The sequence below is a fragment of the Pan paniscus genome, chromosome 17 (assembly GCF_029289425.2).
Source record: "Pan paniscus chromosome 17, NHGRI_mPanPan1-v2.0_pri, whole genome shotgun sequence".
NCBI lineage: Eukaryota > Metazoa > Chordata > Mammalia > Primates > Hominidae > Pan > Pan paniscus.
The window spans coordinates 80,874,558-80,895,668 of NC_073266.2; the positions used below are offsets into that span (position 1 = coordinate 80,874,558).

General features: G+C 43.0%; 1 protein-coding gene and 1 long non-coding RNA gene across 3 annotated transcripts in view; one reads left to right on the forward strand and one right to left on the reverse strand.

Moving 5' to 3' along the window:
* KDSR (3-ketodihydrosphingosine reductase) overlaps window positions 1-4,141 on the reverse strand; it is a 37,875-nt gene extending 33,734 nt beyond the window's left edge. The window contains exon 1 of one of the 2 annotated variants that reach the window (XM_034943913.3): window positions 3,575-4,141. In XM_034943913.3, coding sequence (XP_034799804.1) covers window positions 3,575-3,682 — 108 coding nt within the window. In that variant the 5' untranslated portion in view covers window positions 3,683-4,141. The remainder of the gene's footprint in view (window positions 1-3,574) is intronic. The other variant, XM_034943914.3, reaches the window with a different exon arrangement.
* Window positions 38-20,422, forward strand: LOC134729256 (uncharacterized). The gene is made up of 3 exons (XR_010110161.1): window positions 38-1,284; window positions 1,756-4,435; window positions 17,966-20,422. It is a non-coding gene; the product is annotated as an uncharacterized LOC134729256 (long non-coding RNA).
* Window positions 20,423-21,111: the final 689 nt, after the last annotated feature.

Sequence of the window (21,111 nt, forward strand, 5' to 3'; positions counted from 1 at the left end):
ACTTCTTCATCCCAAACTTAATGACTGGAGTAAGTGTAAGCATGAAAGATACTATCAGCAAGGCCTGCTGCTTTGACTGTTTTCTTATGGAACCATAAATTGCACACCTATAATATTTTTCTGAGTTCACTGGTGGAAAAGTGCCCTATAAATCTAGCTCATAAATAATACATTAGTCTGCCTCTGATTCCAAATCCAAATGAATCTTATTTTCTTAATGCACATTTATGCAAGATTAGCTCTACAACAGATGAAAAGAATGGCCACCTGCATATTTATCTGAAATGACTGCTTAGTATAAAAGTAATATACAATCACAAGGAAATCCTGAAAAGTAAAGCTCTTCTTGCACTATTCTACCCCTATCTACAGTTCAGCTATACTGGCTGTCTTTCAATTATGGAATTATTCCTAATATTCACTGTTATACATAAATCATGCTGGGAGGAAGATCTCTGACTCCATGTTAGGATTTTAACATCATTGGGAAGTGTCTCCTACGCAAATGCACCTATCTCTATGGGACTCATAGGCATCCCTTACTTCTTTTTAGCTTCAACCTGCCACCACTGAAGAGATTTATTTGGTGGGTAATCAGCCAGTTATCAGCAGAAGATTACTGTAAAAACCCTCCAACCACAGTACCTTTGCACATCCTACTTCCCTTGCAACAAATGCTCTTCTCCCCACTTCATCTGACACCTACTCGCCCATCAAATCTCAGCTCAAATACCACTTCCTCAGGAAAGCCTTCACTGTCTCCCCTGCCCCCACACTGACACACTTTTCAGCACTGTATTTCTTCTTTATGACATGCACATAATAAACAGCTCTAGATTTATTTGTGTGATTATCTGATTCACAACCACCTCTCCTATCACCCACCCATAAACTCCATTAAAAATACCAATTATTTTTCTGTTCTCCACTATATTCCTAGCACTTAGCATGGGGAGGGCTCAATATATATTATATATTTCACTGAATAAGTGAACAATGCAACATTATTTTTCTTTTTTTTTTTGAGACAGTCTTGCTCAGTCACCCAGGCTGGAGTGCAGTGGCACGATCTCAGCTCACTGCAACCTCCGCCTCCCAGGTTCAAGCGATTCTCTTGTCTCAGACACCCAAGTAGTGGGGATTACAGGCGTGCACCAGCACGCCCAACTAATTTTTGTATTTTTAGTAGAGATGGGGTTTCACCATGTTGGCCAGGCTGGTCTCGAACTCCTGACCTCAAGTTATCCACTCTCCTTGACCTCCCAAAGTGCTGGGATTACAGGAGTGAGCCACCGTACCCGGCCATATCGTTCTAGTCACTGTCCCTATGCAAATTACATAATATTGCATAGTATTGTCTCCTGTTTTTAAAAAATTATATTGTAATGTCTTATGTCAAAAAACGAAAAGGTTTCACAATACTTCATCAAATAGCTGCATCAAAACTTCAACGTTTCCCTATAACCAGACATTTAGATTATTCCTAATATTCACTGTTATACATAAATCATGCTGGGAGGAAGATCTCTGACTCCATGTTAGGATTTTAACATCATTGGGAAGTGTCTCCTATGCAAATGCACCTACCTCTATGGGACTCATAGGCATCCCTTATTTCTTTTTAGCTTCAACCTGCCACCACTGAAGAGATTTATTTGGTCGGTAATCAGCCAGTTATCAGCAGATTACTGTAAAAATATAGCTGATGTTGGCTGGGCGCGATGGCTCGCGCCTGTAATCCCAGCACTTTGGGAGGCTGAGGTGGGTGATTTTCTGCTTTTTTCCTGCAATTTTACTACCGTAACTAGATAGAAAACACTAGTATATAAAATTGTTTTAAAAATGAAACAATTGTCATAAGTTTGTTCTTAATTATGTACGGGCAGACAGCTTAACCATCAGCTCCCTCTCCCAACAATACCACACAGTCAACTCCTAACAAATCTCAAGAACAATAATTACACTTTTCACTCTTCTTATGACATTAAAAAAGAAGACAGATGGTGACACCATGTGAATTATTCATGTCATTCTCACATTATTTAGAGTGTGAAATAATAATCCTGCGTATTAAAGCGGGATGGTAAAAATAAATTCTTCTTGGTCCACCTGAACAGACACAGCATTTATTATCTCACCTATGACCTGCCGCGGGATGGGGCTGGAAGGACTGGAGTCAAGGCTCAGTGAAACTGTCTTACAAATAAGGAATTCCAATTTTCATTCTGCGTTTAGCTTTAGTTTTCGCAAAGTTATGCTCTATAAACTCAAGCTCTGAAAGGATCCAAGGTTTAAAGCCACGCTTTTGAGGCAGCAGTTCTCTTGCGGATGTAAAACTTTCAGAATTTAGCGTGTCAAGTTTTGCCTTTCTCTTATTTATTTTTTGTAATGAATCCACACTCTTTCCCCATTAGGAACAGGAGGTGTTGGAAAAAGCTAATAGCTTTACAAAGGAGAAATTAAACAGATACATTTTCTCATTCACAAACCCTTGTACAGATTTAAAGCATACTAAGAAAAATGACCATCTTATTTTATACCAGCTCAGCGGGGAGGCTCGGATCTCCGGTGCAGAGATAGGACAGGAAGAGGTGTGCGGCCAATTTTGTAACCAACCCTCCTTACTCCTAACTCCCCGCCTCGCTGTGCCTCGGGTTTGGGAGATCCAAACAAGAATGCTGGTGAGAAAACCACTGCAAACGGGGAAGCGCTGGGCGCAGGCAAGGAGGCATTCTCTCTGTTTAAGAAAGGTGCCACATTTGCAGAACAGGGATCGCTGAATATGCGAGCTTCCGCCAAGAAATAAATCACACCTATCCACCTCTCCTTCATTCCTCGCAAACAAGCCTTGTCGTTTAGCTCATCCTTCCCACTAGAAAACAGCAAAGGATTGCATTGGAGCAGCAATCAGCAGATGCCACGCTGAGCTCAGAGACAAGCAGTGTAGACGGGACAGGCGTCCCAATACCGCTAAGCCACCACCGCCAGCCCGCTGGGTTCTGAGCAGTTTCCCCAGGTGAGTCACTTCCTGGAATCCTCTGGCAGCGGCTCTTCCCGTCACTCGCACAGGCCATCGTCCAGTTCCGAGCTGCCTCGGCGGGTCCCGGCGGCTGGGACCCCACTTCCCCGCTGTCTGCCCCCGCCCGGGACCGCGCGCCGCACCCTGCACACCACCGACCGCTGTGTCCTTGGCAAAGTTTCTCAGCCTCTCTGTGCCTCAGTTGACTCATCGGAAAAACTGAGGACAAAACATCCACATCCCAGGGATGTTGCATGGATTCACGAGCAGCCACCGAACCCCTGGGGCCCCGGGAACCCTGCGGCCGGCGGGGTCCCCAGTCGCACGCTCTCCGGCCCTAGGAGGAGCCCGAGGCTGCGGAGGGCGGGTCCGCGAGGCCGGGTGCCGGGGCCGGGGGAAAAGCGCCGGGGCGGACGGCGGCAGGTGACCTTCCCCATTTGGCCATGCCTTCCTGGGGACCGCGGCCTGGAAAAAGGGACGTAGGCTGCGCGGCCTCGGCGGCGGAAAGGCCGCGCGGGCCGGTAAGTCGGGGGGCAGCAACAGGAGGCCACTCACCACCACATGCGCCCCGGGCAGGGCGAGGGGCTTGGGGCTGATGAGCGGAGACACCATGTACAGCAGCAGCACGAAGGCCACGAGGAAGGCGGCAGCCAGCAGCAGCATCGCTCCGCGGGGCCAGGGGCCCGGAGCGGCCGGGCGGGGGCCGCCGGGCAAGGCGCGCAGGGCTGGGCGGCGGCGAGGCGAGAATCACGCGCGGCGGGCGGGCGCCTGGAGTGTTTGGGTTTGCGGGCCGGGGCGGGCCGCGGCGGAGGGGAAGAGGAGGAGCCGGCGCGCGCAACTCCCAGGCGGGGCGGTGCTTCCAGGGGGCGAGTAGGCCGCCACCGCCACCGCCACCGCCACCGCCACCGCCACCAGTGCCAGAATCGCCTCTCGGGGGTCGCCGGGTGTCTCCCACTCCCCCGGCCTCGGGACGGGGCCCGCAGTCCGCAGCCTCTCCCGTGGAAACCGGGCCTCCCGTCCCTGTGCGTCGCGAGCGGGCTCCGGCCAGCGCCAGATGCGAGCGCGCCGGGAAGGGCTGCGAAGACTCGCTCTTCGGGAGCTCGAGTGGCTTCTTAGGACCCCGCAGGGCGGGTTTCCAGGCCTGCCACGGCCTCCAGTGTGGGCGTGACGAGCGCTCCTCCCTGGAGTTCAGCCCTCGGCTTGGGACCGCCCGCCGGGTTGCTCGGAGGCCCCGGAGCATCGGAAAGGGCGGCTGGAGGCTCCCGGAGCGGGCTCAGCCTGGGAGCCCGGCGACTGCGCTCTGAAATCCCGGGCTCCATTCCATATTTTTTGGCGTTTTTAGAAGATGGTCACGGCCCACTTTCGCTTTTCAGAGGACCAGAAAGCCTTAACAGGGAGTTTTGAGAAATCACTAAGGTAATTCAATTTCATTGAGTTCAGAGTTCATCTTTACCAAGCAGGTTCAAAACAAATAAATAAAAAACGCAAACAACTCAGCTTTATTAAGGTTTCATTCACGTACTATACCATACAATTCCCGATTTAACGTGCGTAATAGGCCGGGCGAGGTAGCTCGCGCCTGTAATCCCCGACCTTTGGGAGGCTGAGGCGGGCGGATCTCTTCAGGTCTGGAGTTCGAGACCAGCCTGGCCATGATGGTGAAACCCCCGTCTCTACTAAAAATACAAAAATCACCTGGGCATGGTGGCGTATGCTTGTAATCCCAGCTACCCTGGAGGCTGAGGCAGGAGAATCGCTTGAACCCGGGAGGCAGAGATTGCGGTGAGATCGCGCCACTGCACTCCAGCCTGGGCGACAGATCAAGACTCCGTCTCAAAAATAAATAAATAAAGCTTATAATAAATTGTTTTTAATATAGTCACAGTTGTAGACCCATCACTACCATAAATTTTAGAACATTTTTGTCACAACCCCCCAAAATCCTATACTCATTGGCAGTCACGACCCATTTCCTCCCAAGCCCCGCCCAAGCCTAAGCAATCCCTCATGTTTCTGTCCCTATAAACTTGCCTGTTCGGGATATTTCACATAAATGGAATCATATAATATGTAGCCTTTTTCATCCTATCTTTCACTTACTGTAATGTTTTCAAGGTTCATCCATGATATGAAGTACTACATGTTAATACTTCATTTATTTTTATTGCCAAATAATATCCCATTGTATGAGTATACGACATTTTAATTTTCCATTCATCAATTGAGGAATATTTAGGTTGTTTCCACTTTTTGACTATTAGAATTATGCTAAGTGTAAATATTCATTTACCGGTTTTTGTGTGGGCATTATGTTTCATTTCTCTTGGGTACATGCCTAGTAGGGGAGTTGCTACATCTTATGGCAACTCTATGTTTAACTATTTGAGGAATTGCCAGAAGTTTTCCAAAGTGAGTACAACATTTTGTGTTCCCACCAGCAGTGTATGTGGGTTCCAATTTCTCTACCTCTTCACTAACACTTGTTATCATCCGTCTTTCTGATTATAGCTTTTTTAGTTGGTGTGAAGTCTCATTGTGATTTTAATTTGCATAGAGGCACATATTTTTGTTTGCTTACTTGCTTTTCATTTTTGTTGTTGTTTCTAGAAATACTAGGGAGCGAAGGAGAAAAAAAAGTTTTTCTTTTCCTTTTTTTCTTGACTTACAGCAGTTAGCCAAACTGCAAAATTTGAGGGCACAATGTCCAAGACTTCTGATATCAATGCAAGTTTAGAGGTTCCTGAACCACCCTCAGGTTTGATAATTCACTGGAAGGACTCACAGAACTCACTGAAAGCCATTATGCTCATAGTTATGGTTTATTATGGGGAAAGAATACAGATCAAAGTCAGCTAAGGAAAGAAATGCCTAAGGCAGAGTCTGGAGGGCTCCAAATGCAAAGCTCCTGTTGTCATCTCCCACGGAGTCAGGCTGTGTTACCTTCCCAGCATTGGTATGTGACAGTATGCTTGGAGTATTGCCAACCAGGGACACTTGCCTGAGCTTCTGTGTCCAGAGTTTTTACTGGGACTCCAGCACATAGGCTTGATCAATTGTCCACTTGGTTGGACTGAGACTCCAACTAGACTGATAGTGCATGACAAAAGCCCCCTAATTCACATACTTGGTCTCTCTGGAATGGCCAGTCTCCACCCTAAAATCCAGTTTGCCCAGTCCCCATCTAAACAGAGGTACTCCTATCAGGTATGATGTAGATAACCTCCCATAAGCCAAGGGCAAAAGTCAAACCTTCTCTTTGGGCAAGACTGAATCCTTTACAACACGGCTGCCACCTGGCCTTTGGCCAAAGCTCTCTTACAGTAAAATGAACATATATCTGACATTTGGAGGAGCCAGTGTAGAGTAGGAGGCTTTTAACTCAATTTCTCAATACATTGGCCATCAGTGTGAACATTAAAACCTCACTTACAATCCCAGAGTTACACTGTATTATGATATGGTAGTAAACATAATTTGAAAAATTAGAGTCAAAAGATAGTGGCAGATAGATATAAGACTTCCACTCTGCCATCAACAACTGGTCCAGTTCATCATCATATTGTATGACCAAAATGTCTCCCAGAGAAATGCCACTCAGGCTTGAAGGTTCCCATCTGATGCTATCAGTTTCCAAAAACAGAAGTGGCCTTTACCCTTTCAGGTACCAGACTGTCTTTTTAACATGTTTTGTCCACCAAGTATCCTATAGTTTTTAATATTAACAACTTGTGTGGGCTCAGCAATCTTACTGGTTCCCATTTAGCATGTCCAATCAATATTGTCTGAAGGGCAGAGCCACCTGTCTTGTGTTTTACATTACTAGGTAAAGGAAATTTTCCTCAGGCAATATCCATCCCCATAGTACATTCATGTAAAGGGGATGCAACCACTCCAAATAGAGTCTCTTCAGACATTCCAGTTTCTATCCAAACTTTCATTTTAATCCCATCAAATGTATTTTCATATCTTTCCAATCTGTTGCCTTGGTTAGAATTTCACTAACAGAAAAACAGTGCATGGGGCTCCCATGTCAAAGAGTTTTAGAAATGTTTCTTTTCCACCCCTGACAATTTACCCATTCACGTACATTTGGTCTTGGACCCCAGCCAGAGATTAGGCCAATGGGCCTAGGTTCTTTCTTCAGTTTTTGTTTGTTTTGTTTTGTTTGTGTGTGTGTGTGTGACAGAGTCTCGCTCTGTTGCCCAGGCTGGAGTGCAGTGGCATGATCTCGGCTCACTGCAACCTCTGCCTCCTGGGTTCAGGCAATTCTCCTGCCTCAGCCTCCTGAGAAGCTGGGATTATAAGCATGCACCACCATGCCTGGCTAATTTTTGTATTTCAGTAGAGATGGGGTTTCACCATGTTGGCCAGGCTGGTCTCAAACTCCTGACCTCAGGTGATCCACCCACCTCGGCCTCCCAAAGTGCTGGGATTACAGGCATAAGCTACCTGCCCGGCCTTTCTTCAGTTCTTACCTTGACTACTTTGCATATCTTCACCCCAGGTGATTGGAAGTCAGGTTTCTTACAGTCATCTTTGCTTTGCAGCTTTTAAAATTTATCCAAACTAGGTTGAATAAAGTGGATTTGTTTAGCGCCCTTCAATGTTGGGGGACTAGTAAGGGTTTCCATTTGTCCATCCAACTTCTGAGAGTGCTGCATTAAGACTTTTGTTTCAACACCACCAGTGCCCACTTTATTTATGATATCTCTTAATAACTATTTTTAAATTTCTATCCATTCTCTCTCCCTTTTCTCTTTCCTTAGTCTCTTGGAATAAGTCTGCTCTCTGTTGTTTTAGCATAACTTTTCCCTTTGGAGGTGGCCCTGAACTAGCAGCTATGGCTCAATGGCTAGAATTCCAGCTTGGCCCAGCATCAGGTTCTGCCCCAACACTATCCCTATAATTTAGCAATTACAGATAATAACAATCAAGAGATTCCATGTTCAGCTTTCTGATGTTGTTGTTCCTTTGCATTTATTTTGGCCTCCAGTGAGCCAATTCTCTATGAATGAGATCCCATGATATCTAAATTCCATTGGTAAATTTACTTCAAGTAAGATAAGTAAACCCTATGACTACCTGGGATTTATTTCAAGGATGCAAGACTGTTTCAGTATTTCAAATTCAATCAGTATAATCTATCATATTAACAGGTGAAAGAAGGAAAATCACATGATCATATATCAATCAATGTAGAAAAGGCATTTGACAAAATTTGACACCCATTCATAATTAAAATTCTCAGAAATATAAGAATATAGAGGAACTTCCTCAACTTTATGAAGAACATCTGTAGAAAAACCTACAGCTAATGGTGAAATACTGAACGCTTCCTCCATAAGATCAAGGACAAAGCTAAGAAACTTGCTCTCATCATTCTCATTCAACAGTCCTAGAAGTTCTAGATCAATAAGGCAAGAAATAATAAGGCTAGAAAAGGAAGTAAACATCATACAGATCAGAAAGTAATAAGTAAAATGACTCCTACTTGCAGATGGCATGATTGATTATGCAGAAAATCCCTAAGAATCTTGAAAAAAGAAAAACACCTAGTAGAATTTAAGCATCTCCAGAAAATTTGCATAATACAAAAATAAAAGAATATACAAAAATAAAATGCATTTTTATATACTAGCCATGAACTTGTGGACACTACAATTAAAAATATGATTTCATTTATAATTTCTGAAAGAAATGAAATAGGTGTAATCTAACAAAACATGTACAGGACTTGCATGTTGAAAACTGTGCAATGCTGATGAAAGAAATCAAAGATCTAAATAAACCGACATACTATGTTCATGAATTAGAAGACTCTGTGTAATAAAGATGTCAATTTTTTTCCAAACTGATATATTATTTTAATGCACTGCCTATTCAAACTATAGCAATATTTTTGTAAACATAGACAAGATTACTATAAAATTTATATGTAAAGGCAAAAAAATTAAAATAGTGAAAACATTTTTTAAAAGCAGAATAAAGCAGAAGTAATCAATCTACCTGATTTCATGACTGATTATATAGCTACAGCAATGAAAACTGTGTGGTATTGGCAGAAAGGCAGACACATAGATCAACAGACCCCAAAAATAAACCCACAAAAATACACCTAACTGATTTTTGACAAAAGTGCAAAAGCAATTTAATGGAGGAAAGATACCCTTTTCAAGAAATGGGACTGCCAGGCTAGGCGTGGTGGTTCATGCCTGTAATCCCAGCTCTTTGGGAGGCCAAGGTGGGTAGATCACCTGAGGTCAGGAGTTCGAGACCAGCCTGGCCAACATGGTGAAACCCCATATCTACTAAAAATACAAAAATTAGCTGGGCATGGTTGTGAGAGCCTGTAATCCCAGCTACTCGGGAAGCCAAGGCATGAGAAACACTTGAACCCAGGAGGTGGAGGTTGCAGTGAGCCAACATCATCACACCATCGCACTCCAGCCTGGGCAAAAAGAGCGAAACTCTGTCTCAAAAAAAAAAAAAAGAAAAGAAAAGAAAAAAAGAAATGGGACTGCCACAACTGGATGTCCATAGACAAAGAAAAACAAACAAATAGAAAAAAAATACCTCAACCAAAAGTTTATACCATCTGCAAAACTTAAGAAAGGGTGATGGCTAATTTTGTGTGTCAACTTCATTGAGCCATGTGGTGCCCTGATATTCAGTCAAACATTATTCTGGGTGTTTCTGTGAGGGTATTTTGGATGAGATTTATCATTTAACCTAGAAGACTGAGTAAAGCAGATTGTACCTCCTACTGTGGGTGGACCTCATCCAGTCAGTTGAAGGCCTGAATAGAACAAAAAGGCAGATCCTTCCTTTCATAAGAGAGAATTCTTCCTGCCTGATGATCTTTAGACTGGGACATTGGCTTTTTCCTCTGCCTTTGGCTTGAACTGAAACATTAGCTCTCCTGGGTCTCTAGCTTGCCAACTCGCCCTGCAAATCTTGGGATTTTCCAGCCTCTATAATTGCATAAGCCAATTTCTTATAATAAATCTCTTTGCTTATGTATACATCCTATTCATTCTATTTCTCAGGAGTACCCTAAATAATACAGAGAGGATCATGGACTTAAATCTAAAACTATAAAATGTTAGGAAAAACACACTTTGAGAGCTAGGATTAGATAAAGACTTCCTAGATTTGGCACCAAAAGCACAGTCCCTAAAAGAAAACATTGATAAATTGGGCTTCATCAAAATTTAACATTTTGACTCTGCAAAATACCCTGACAAAAGGAAAAAAAGGTAAGCTGCAGATTGGGAGAAAATATTTGCAAACCACATATCTGACAAAGGACTAGTATCCAGGATATGCAAATAATTCTCAAAACTCAACAATAAAAAAATTGAAACTGTCAGGTGCAAAGGCTCATGCCTGTAATCCCAGCACTTTGAGAGGCAGAGGCGGTGGACCACATGAAGTCAGGAGTTCGAGACCAGCCTGGCCAACATGGTGAAACCCCATCTCTACTAGAGATACACAAAAAACTAGCCGGGCATGGTGGTGGGTGCCTGTAATGCCAGCTCCTCAGGAGGCTGAGGCAGGAGAATCTAGAGGTTGCAGTGAGCTGAGAATCACACCATTGCACTCCAGCCTGGGCAACAAGAGTGAAACTCCATCTCAATAATAATAATAATAAAACCAATTATAACATGGGAAATTTACATGAGATATTTCCATGAGGAAGATACACAGATAGGAAATAAACACATGAAGAAATATGTCCAACATCATCTGCCATTAGAGAAATACAAACTAAAACCACAGTGGTCTGGGTGCAGTGCCTCACGCTTATAATCCCAGCACTTTGGGAGGCCAAGGCACGTGAATCACCTGAAATCAAGAGTTTGAGACCAGCCTGGCCAACATGGTGAAAACCCGTCTCTACTAAAAATACAAAAATTAGCCGGGCATGGTGGCATGCCCTTGTAATCCCAGCAACTCAGAAGGGTGAGGCAGAAGAATCACTTGAACCCAGGAGGCAGAGGTTGCAGTGAGCTGAGATCACGCCACTGCACTTCATCCTGGGTGACAGAGTGAGACCTTATCTCAAAAAATATATATAAAATAAAACCACAATGATATATCAGTATATGTTGATAAAAATGGCTAAAACAAAAAATAGTGACAACACCAAATGTTGGTGAGGATGTGGAGAAACTAGATTACTCATACATTGCTGATGGGAATGTAAAAAATGGCACAGCCTTTCTGGAAAACAGTCTGGCAGTTTGTTGAAAAAAAGAAAAGCAAAAACTGAGCCTGCAACTACTATGTGACCCAGCAATCACATTCCTGGGCATTTATCCCAGAGAAATGAAGACTTATGTTCACACAAAAACATGTATATAAATGTTTATAGCAACTTCATCCAAAATAGTAAAAAACTGGAAGCAATTCAGATGTCCTTCAACAAGTGAATGGTTAAACAAACTGTGGTACATATGTACCGCGGAACTCAACAATACTCAACAGTACCATGCTACTTGACAATAAAAAAGAATGGATGGCAGAGTACAGTGGCTCATGCCTGTAATCCCAGCACTTTGGGGGGCCAAGTCAGGCAGATCACTTGAGTCCAGGAGTTTGAGACCAACCTGGGCAACATGGCAAAACACCATCTCTACAAAAATACAAAAATTAGCTGGACGTGGTGGCATGTGCCTGTAGTCCCAGCTACTCAGGAGGCTGAGGCATGAGAATAGCTTGAACCCGGGAGGTGGAGGCTGCAGGGAGCCAAGATTGTGCCACCGCACTCCAGCCTGGGCAACAGAGCAAAACCCTGTCTCAAAAAAAAAAAAAATGGATTATTGATACACACAGCAACCAGGATGAATTATGCTAAGGGAAAAAAGTCAATCCCAAAAAGTTGACAAAAAGTCAATCCCACAGTACATGCTATGTGATTCCATTTATTTAACATTCTTGAAATGGCAATATCATAAATAAATAACAGGCTGGAGTGGTGGCTCACACCTGTAATCCCAACACTTTGGGAGGCTGAGGCGAACAGATCACTTGAGCTCAGGAGTTCAAGACCAACCTGGGCAACGTGGTGAAACCCTCCTTCTACCAAAGGTACAAAAACTTAGCCAGGCATGGTGTCCTGCATTTGTAGTCCTAGCTACTTGGAAGGCTGGAGGTGGGATAATTGCTTGGGGGTGGGCAGGGGAATGGGAAGTAGAAGTTACAGTGAGCTGAGATTGCACCACTGCACTCCAGCCTGGGTGACAGAGCAAGATTATCTCAAAAAATTAAAAAATTTTTTTAAAAAAACTAACATCATTGGCTGGGCACGGTGGCTCACACCTGTAATTCCAGCACTTTGGGAGGCCGAGGTGGATGGATCACCTGAGGTCAGGAGTTCGAGACCAGCCTAACCATGGTGAAACCCTGTCTCTACTAAAAATACAAAATTAGCTGGGAGTGGTGGTGCATGCCTGTAATCCCAGCTACTTGGGAGGCTGAGGCAGGAGACTTGCTTGAACCCAGGAGGCAGAGGTTGTAGTGAGCCAAGATTGTGCCATTGCACTCCAGCCTGGGCAACAAGAGTGAAACTCCATCTCAAACAAAACAAAACAAAAAATCAAAAACTAACATCATTTCTAGGGGTTAAGGAGGAAGTGGAACAGGAGGGAAGTAGATGTGGCTATAAAAATGGGAGCATGTGATAATAAGAATGTTCTGTATCTTGACTATATCTATGTCAATATCCTGGTTGTGATATAGTGGTATAATTTTGCAGGATGTTACCACTGGGGGAAAGTGGGTACAGGGGATCTCTGTTTTGTTCCTTACAACTACGTGTGCATCTACAATTATCTTAAAGTAACAAGTTTAATAAAAACAGAGAAAATTAAAGTGAAAGAGGACAGCAGGAGAGTGGGTGGGTGAGATGCAGCAATGCAAGAAGAGGCAGGAGAGATCTTAAGCACAACTAGGACTCAACCCACCATTGCTGGCTTTGAAAGTGGAGGAGGGGGCCACAAGCCAAGGAGTGTAGGTGGCCTCGAGAAAGTGGGAACACCTCTCAGCTGACAGCCAGCAAGAACAGGGGACCTCAGTCCTACAACCACAAGGAATTGAATTCTGCCCACAACCTGAATGACCAAGGAAACTAATTCTCCCTAGGCTGGAGTACAGTGGTGCAATCATAACCCAGGCTGGAATGCAGTGGTGTGATTACAGCTCACTGCAGCCTCAAACTCCTGGTCTCAAGCAATCCTCCCACCTCAGTTTCCTGAGTAGCTGGGACTACAGGCTTGCAACACTATGTCTGGCTGACGTCCTGATTTTAGCCCAGTGAGACCTGTACTGGACTTCTTACTGACAGAACTGTAAGATAATGCATCTGCATTGGTTTAAGCCACTAACTTTGTGGTAATTTGTTACAACAGTATTACGAAACTAATACAAGTTCTTCTTGGCTATTCAGATTCACACATACCAAAAACACAGAATGCATATAACCTAAATTCTGGCCACTACCTACTCGCCATCCATGAAAACCCTGCAAAATACAAACTCAGAAGCACTATATTGGGTGACTGGCTCTCAGCCCCTCAGAACCCAGCTGACAATGCAGGTTCTTCTTGATATTTTTATCATCCTGGTGATACTGTGTCTTACAGAAAGAATTTTTTTGGTCTCTATGGCATTATACCCAAATTTTCCTGTATTGGTCAACCTGATGCAGTTCATCAGCAATGTCTTTTTTTCTAAAAGTTCCTCACTCTACCTTCTGCCTTGTGAGCTGGTTTATTTATCAAGATTGATTTCAAATGTGTCAGTGGCTCAGTGAGGTTTTCCCAAGCAACCTAAGAAGAGTATTTTTTCTCTAATCCACATTTTCCACATTTTAATTATAACATTTATCACATTGTATTATAAAGTAATCACATGACTTATAACTCTTTGACTCAGAAGATTCTTCCACAGTGCCTTGCTGAATTCTGGACACCTAAGTAGGTGTCCAATAATTTATTGTTAAATTGACTGATGATTTGGTCCTCAGGAAACTTGGGGTTAAATAAATGCATGGGTTATGACAAAGCAGAAATCTAAATAACTCCCTTCCTTCCTTCCTTCCTTCCTTCCTTCCTTCCTTCCTTCCTTCCTTCCTTCCTTCCTTCCTCCCTCCCTCCCTCCCTCCCTCCTTCCCCCCTTCCTTCCTTCCTTCCTTCTGTTCATTCCAGGTCTTTAGATAATAACTCTTTCAACCAATTGCCTATCAGAAAATCTTGGAATCTGCCTATGACCTCCCAGCTTCCAGTTGTTCCACCTTTCTGGACCAAACCAATGTACATCTTACACGTATTGATTGATGTCTCATGTCTCCCTAAGATGTATAAACCAAGCTGCAGCCCAACCACCATGGGCATATGTTCTCAGGATCTCCCGGGGCTGTGTCATGGGCCATTGTTCACTCATATTTGGCTCAGTATAAATCTCTTCAAATGTTTTAGAATTTGACTCTTTTGGTTGACATGAAAAAGTTGAAAGCAGGAAATAATAAGAACCATTAAGCTAATTTCTAATCTTATCTGATAATTTTTTAAAAATATTTTTTGTATCTTATTGAAACTATTAAAAAGATATTTTGGATTACCTTAGAATAGCAATATTGGCATTCTCACTCTTCTTACATTCTTAAAAATGAACAAAATATAGAAAATTAAATTAAAAACAATTTTTTTTGAGATGGAGTCTCTATCTGTCACCCAGGCTAGGGTGTGGCATGATCTCAGCTCACTGTAACCTCCGCCTCCTGGGTTCAAGCGACTCTCCTGCCTCAGCCTCCCGAGTAGCTGGGATTACAAGCATGTGCCCCCATGCCTGGCTAATTTTTGTATTTTTAGTAGAGATGGGTTTCACCATGTTGGCCAGGCTGGTCTTGAACTCCTGACCTCAGGGGATCTGCCTGCCTCAGTTTCCCAAAGTGCTAGCATTACAGGCGTGAGCCACTGTGCCCGGCCTGAAAGATACATAGTTTCTTTTTTCTTCTTCTTCTTCTTTTTTTTTGAGACAGAGTTTTGCTCTTGTCACCCAGTCTGGAGTGCAATGGTGCAATCTTGGCTCGCTGCAACCTCTGCCTCCTGGGTTCAAGTGATTCTCCTGCCTCAGCCTCCTGAATAGCTGGGATTACAGGCACCTGCCACCATGCCTGGGTAATTTTTGTGTTTTTAGTAGAGATGAGGTTTCACCATGTTGGCCAGGCTGGTCTCGAACTCCTGACCTCAGGTGATCTGCCTGCCTTGGCCTTCTAAAGTACTGGGATTACAGGTGTGAGCCACCGTGCTCGACCTGAAAGGTAAATAATTTCTTTTGAAAGGAACTGGCACAATCCTGATACAGAGGTATTATGAGAAAAAAAAAAGAGGGGGAAGAGCAGTGAAGAGCAGAAAGACTCCTCAATAGATCTACACTCAGGGAAAAAACAAAACAAAACAAAAAATCTTTTATTTGGATACTTAAATATTTCACCATGATTTAAAACATTTGGTGAAGCAGTTATTTTATGAAGGAAGACTACAGATGCAAGGACTCAGGGAAGAATGATGAAACAACAAGAGGAGATAAAAGTTACACTGGCAGAAATCAGGAAAGAAGTAAAAGTAAAAATCATCACAGAAATGAAAATGAAAGTGAACGCAGTAGGAGAATAGAGTGAAAAACACAGTAAGGAATAGAAAGGAAATAATGAGTAAAGCAAACAAAATGAAATGAAAACAAAGAATTTAAAAGACAGAAAAAAAGATAAGAAAACAGACAAAGGATTTGAGTCGACATATGTATAATAGGAATACCTGAAGGAAAAAAAAACAAGACATTAGAAATATTTTTTAAATTTTCAAATACACTTTCCTAAAATACTAAAGCATTTGAACATTTATATGTGTGTGTACACACATACACATAAATAGATAGATAGATAGATAGATAGGTAGATAGATAGATAGATATGATATGATATTTTACACCGGGGAAAACTGACTGAAAATAATCAACATTGAGTCATTCTCTAGTAAGTATTGGATTTTAAAAGAGTGAAGACTTTGGTCAGTTAGACAAAATCATCAGGTCAGTTGTTTTAAAAAGAGATCAGGCTAGTTTCAGGTTTCTCCAGAGTGACATTCAACATGGGAGAACGATGCAACATCTGTCAGATCCTCAAGGAAGGAATGTTGTGTCAAGGTTTCACGTTCAGCGAATCTATATTTCACCCATAAAAGTTTCAGACAAATAATTTTGAACATCTAATAACCAAGGAAATCTTTTTCCCATAAGCAGTTCTTGAGGAAATTATTAAGACTACAGGATGACTCAGCCAGCCAATAGCTGACTGGGAAAAGCATAGTAAAAGAGCAATCTTTTGAAAATTGAATCTATTTAACAGTACACCAAAATGTGAGATGTAGGGTAAAGAATAATATGTATGTACATGTTATATGCAAAAATAATACAAAGGGCAAATTTTGGGAGAGGAAGGAGAAAAACGTGAAAGATGTATGGGAAGCATTGAAGATCAGTTAGTCATTGATTCTTTTTTTTTTCTTTTTTCTTTTTTTTTTTTTTGAGACGGAGTCTCACTGTGTCGCCCTGGCTGGAGTGCAGTAGCACGATCTCCGCACACTGCAACCTCCACCTCCCGGGTTCAAGTGATTCTCATGCTTTAGCCTCCCGAGTAGCTGGGATTACAGGCTCCCACCACCTCACTCGGCTAATTTTTATACTTTTAGTAGAGACGGGATTTCACCATGTTGGCTGGGATGGTCTCAAACTCCTGACCTCAAGTGATCCGCCCGCCTCAGCCTCCCAAAGTGCTGGGATTACAGGCGTGAACCACCATGCCCGGCAGTTAGTTATAGATTCTATCACTAGATATTTTTTAAACTGCAGAAACGATTCTTTATCCTTCAGTGTTATTTATTTAGACATGTTTGCTTCATGTAGGTGTTTAAGTGCATGTGTGGGTTTTTTTTCCCCGAACCATTTCAAAGTAATTTATAGACATCATGGCACTTCCTCTGCATCCCTGTATGAGCACACTTAAGCATATGTCTTCTAAAGTGAAGGGTACAATGCACACTAACATTACCTACAATACCATTATCACACCTAAGGCAATAACAATTCCATAATATTACCTACAATCCAGCCCATATTCATATTTCTTCAATTGCCCCCCATTTTTTTTTTCTAGATGGGGTTTCACTATGTTGGGCAGGCTGGTCTTGAACTCCTAGCCTCAAGTGATCCACCTGCCCTGACCACTCAAAATGCTGGGATTGCAGGCGTGAGCCACTGCGTCCAGCCCAAATTGTCTTTTATAGCTTTTTTTTTCCAAACTAGGATCCGAGCAAGGTTCACATATTGCATTGAGTTATACATCTCCAACTTTTTTTAATCTAGAAGAACAGAAGAATCTTCCAACCTTTTTAGAAAAATGACATTAACTTTTATGAAGAGACTGGGTCAGTTGTCTTGTAGAAGACCCTGCATTCTCTTCTGACTGATTGATTTCTTGTGGTGTTATTTCTCTCTCCAGTGAATTTTCTGTAACCTGGCATTAGGTCTATGGCTCGATTAGATTCAGACTACACATTTTTTTATAAGAATACTTTGTAAGTGGTTTTCATGTTGCATCCTACCAGGTGGCACATGATGTCTGGTTGCCATTGTTAGTGATAATCAATTTGATTTCCTTGGCAAGGTGGTGACAGCCATAGCTCTCCATTGTAAAGCCAGTGTTCTCCTTGGCAGTGAGCAAGTAATCTGAGAGGACACTTCTGAATGTGGGTGGGTCATCACCAACAGTTCCTCCCTTTCCTATCTGCATATGCTGGTCCTCCCATGAAGAAGTAGAATTTATTTTTCATGCCGTAAATCTTGACTGGTCTTCTAACTTGTTTATTTCTTGGTCTGGGCCTTAAGAGGCATTGAGGCTTCCGGGATTGGGAGTAACCTGCCGTGGAAAGAAACTCAGGCTGGACTACTGCATGATGAGAGATCACATCAAAGAGAACAGTCCAGCCAGCCCAACTTGAGACACCAGACATGTGATGGAGCCATCTTGGATTCCTCACCCCAGCCAACACCATGTGGAGCAGAGGCAAGCCCTCTCCATGGAGTTCTGCCTGAATTGCAGACTTGTGAAAAATAATAAATGGCCATTTTAAGCCGTTAAGATTTTTAGTGGTTTATTATACACTCATAGGCCATGTAAATATCATCTCACTCAATAATTTTAACATCCATCAATGATCTTTGCCTGAATCATTTCATCGGGCTTGGCAAAGGGTATTTTAAATTCTGCTGTTCCCTTCACATTTATTAGCTGGCATTCTTCTGGAGAGAAAGAGAGAGAGAGAGAGCTTTCCCTCATCATCTAGGTATCAACTGCTATTCCTCTTAAAGAGGAAGAGCAAACGTTCAATGTCTCCCATAATTCCTAGCTTTCAGACTAAGAAGTTGTGTGATATTCACCACCAGTGGTGGCAAATGAAGCTCTCCCCCTCCACTTTTTCCCCTAGTCTTTAGCTGTTCCTCTTCAATGGCTTTGCGGTGTGCTTTGCACATCTGTCCTTGATCTCAAAGTGTTGCACTATAATCATTGATTCACTTGACTGTCCTTTTAACTGGACTGTAAGTTTCTTGAGGGCAGGGACATTATAGGCTCAAGGCCAGTATATATAAAGTTCTGACATCTAGATAGATGGTACTAGATTTCTACCGTACTTCTTTTAGTTTTATTTTGGACATACATTTTACATAGCTTAGATAATACTTACAATTTTTTAAATCCTGCAATTATTTTTTAGAGGTGATCTTGATACTTTAGTTTTTATTTTATTTTACTTTATTTCATCTTTATTTTTTGAGACAGAGCCTCACCCTGTCACCCAGGCTAGAGTGCAATGGCACCATCTCAGCTCACTGCAGCCTCCGCCTCCTGGGTTCTAGCTATTCTCCTGCCTCAGCCTCCTGAGTAGCTGGGATTACAGGTGCCTGCCACCACACCTGGCCAATTTTTTTGTATCTTTAGTAGAGATGGGGTTTCACCATGTTGGCCAGGCTGATCTCGAACTCCTGACCTCGTGATCTGCCCGCCTCGGCCTCCCAAAGTGTTAGGATTACAGGCGTGAGCCACGTGCCTGGCCCATTTGATTTTTTAATCAAAAGAATAGCTGTGTGTGGACAAAAAAGTAACATTACAGTGGGCTAAGATCTAACTTCACAGTTCCCTACCCTCAAACCCTCCTCAGCCCTGATTCCACTCCCCAGGGGCAATGACTTCCAGTCTTTTTTTAGGTTTGATTCCTGTGGATGATTTTATTTTCCAAAAGTGGCCACAACAACATCTGCCAACTCAACCGCTCCTCTTACAATGTCACCTTGACATTCCTTCCAGGGATGGGGGAATCCATGTCCCCTCCCCTCAAAATTGGGTTGGCTTCTGTGAATATTGTGATCCATGGAATATGGCAGGAGAGACACTATGTGACTTCAGAGGCTAGATTGCTAAAGGTGGTACAGCTTCCGTTTTGGTCCTGGAATACTTGCTCCTGAAGTTGCAGTCATCAGTCACCATGTCAGCAGTCAGACTGCCCTGTGGCAGCCATGCTGTGTGGAAGCCCAAACATCCTACGCAGAGCAGCCACTTGGAGCAACCCCAGGTCTCCATGAAGAGGGCTATCCAGCCAGCGCCCAGTTGCATCAGCTGTCCAGCAGCTGTGGGACTGCACCTGTGCAGAGCTCTCCTAGCCAGAAGCACCTGGCCAAGCCCTTCCTGAATTCCTGACCCACAGGAACCAAGAGAAAATAATTGAAACCATGAAGTTTGGGGGTGACTTCTAAAGCAGCAATTCCAAACAGATAATTTTTCTGAGTTACCTCCCTGTCTGCTTATTGTACTACATCTCAATTTACTGACCTTATACATGATTGCTTCCTACTTTGAGAGATGAGACTTTAGCTCACTTGCATTAACCCCTCACTTGCCCCTTCCAATTTTTTAATAGTTTAGAATTTTATCACCTACCTTTGAAACTGTTTTTAAACTTCCATTTCTTGCTCCACCAACTTTTGGAATCTCATATTACTATCCATTTGTAAGATTAAGTTTATATAATATCTATTCTTTCTTCTACATCTATTTCAATTCTCAACTTACCTTAGATATATCTTCATTATTTTCTTAATTGTGAAATACCAGGCCAGTGGAAGAACATGTAAAGTATGTATTGACTGTTATTCTCTAAAATTCATTTATTTTCTATACTGTCCATCCTGCAGAGTTAAACGGGGCCCTGGTAGATAAGACCATACCTACACTTTTCATATTCGGGATGGTGGCAGTATTTCTGTGATTTCCTCTAGTGTTGTAACAATTGTTTATTATTTACTGTTTCTGTAAGAGGGGAAAGTTCCAGGGGGTTCTCCTAGACCCTTCCTTTTACATTAACCTTCACCCCACATGTCAGAGAACTGCTCTGGTGACTGATCATTCCCGGAGATATTCATTCAGCTTAACCAATGCACACTTTGGTTAAAACTCCACCTCATTTATCACTAAACCCCCATAAGTCCCCTCTTGACCAGTGGACCATGTGACTTTCTGATTCTCCAGTTAAGATTATTAGCTCAGAGCCAGTGTCCCACAGTCCTCTAAAGTCTTCATATTTCTGTTTCACTATTTCCTAGCAGCTTTGGTAAGTAGCCTCCCATCCCTTCGGGGAAGGCCAAAAGGAAGGTACTTGTGGTATTATTGCAGGATCCTTCCTCAACAATACCAAGCCTACGCTTGTTTCAAGTGGTACAAAATCAACGCTGTGCTTCATGCTTTGCCTATTATCATGATGGTTCTGGTCAGGTATCCACCAGACTTGGGAGGTTTTGGTTAGGCTAATGAGTAGCCCCTTAGTTAGCTGAACAGGCATTTGTTTTTGTTGCAGGGATCCCATCGCCCATGAATTGTTGCTTAAGACTCTGTGGGAAAGACCTTTCTGATGATCACACTAGCCTGACATGGTACCAAAGTCCATTTGGCTTGTGCTAGCCCCGGTGCCACTGCTGGGCTT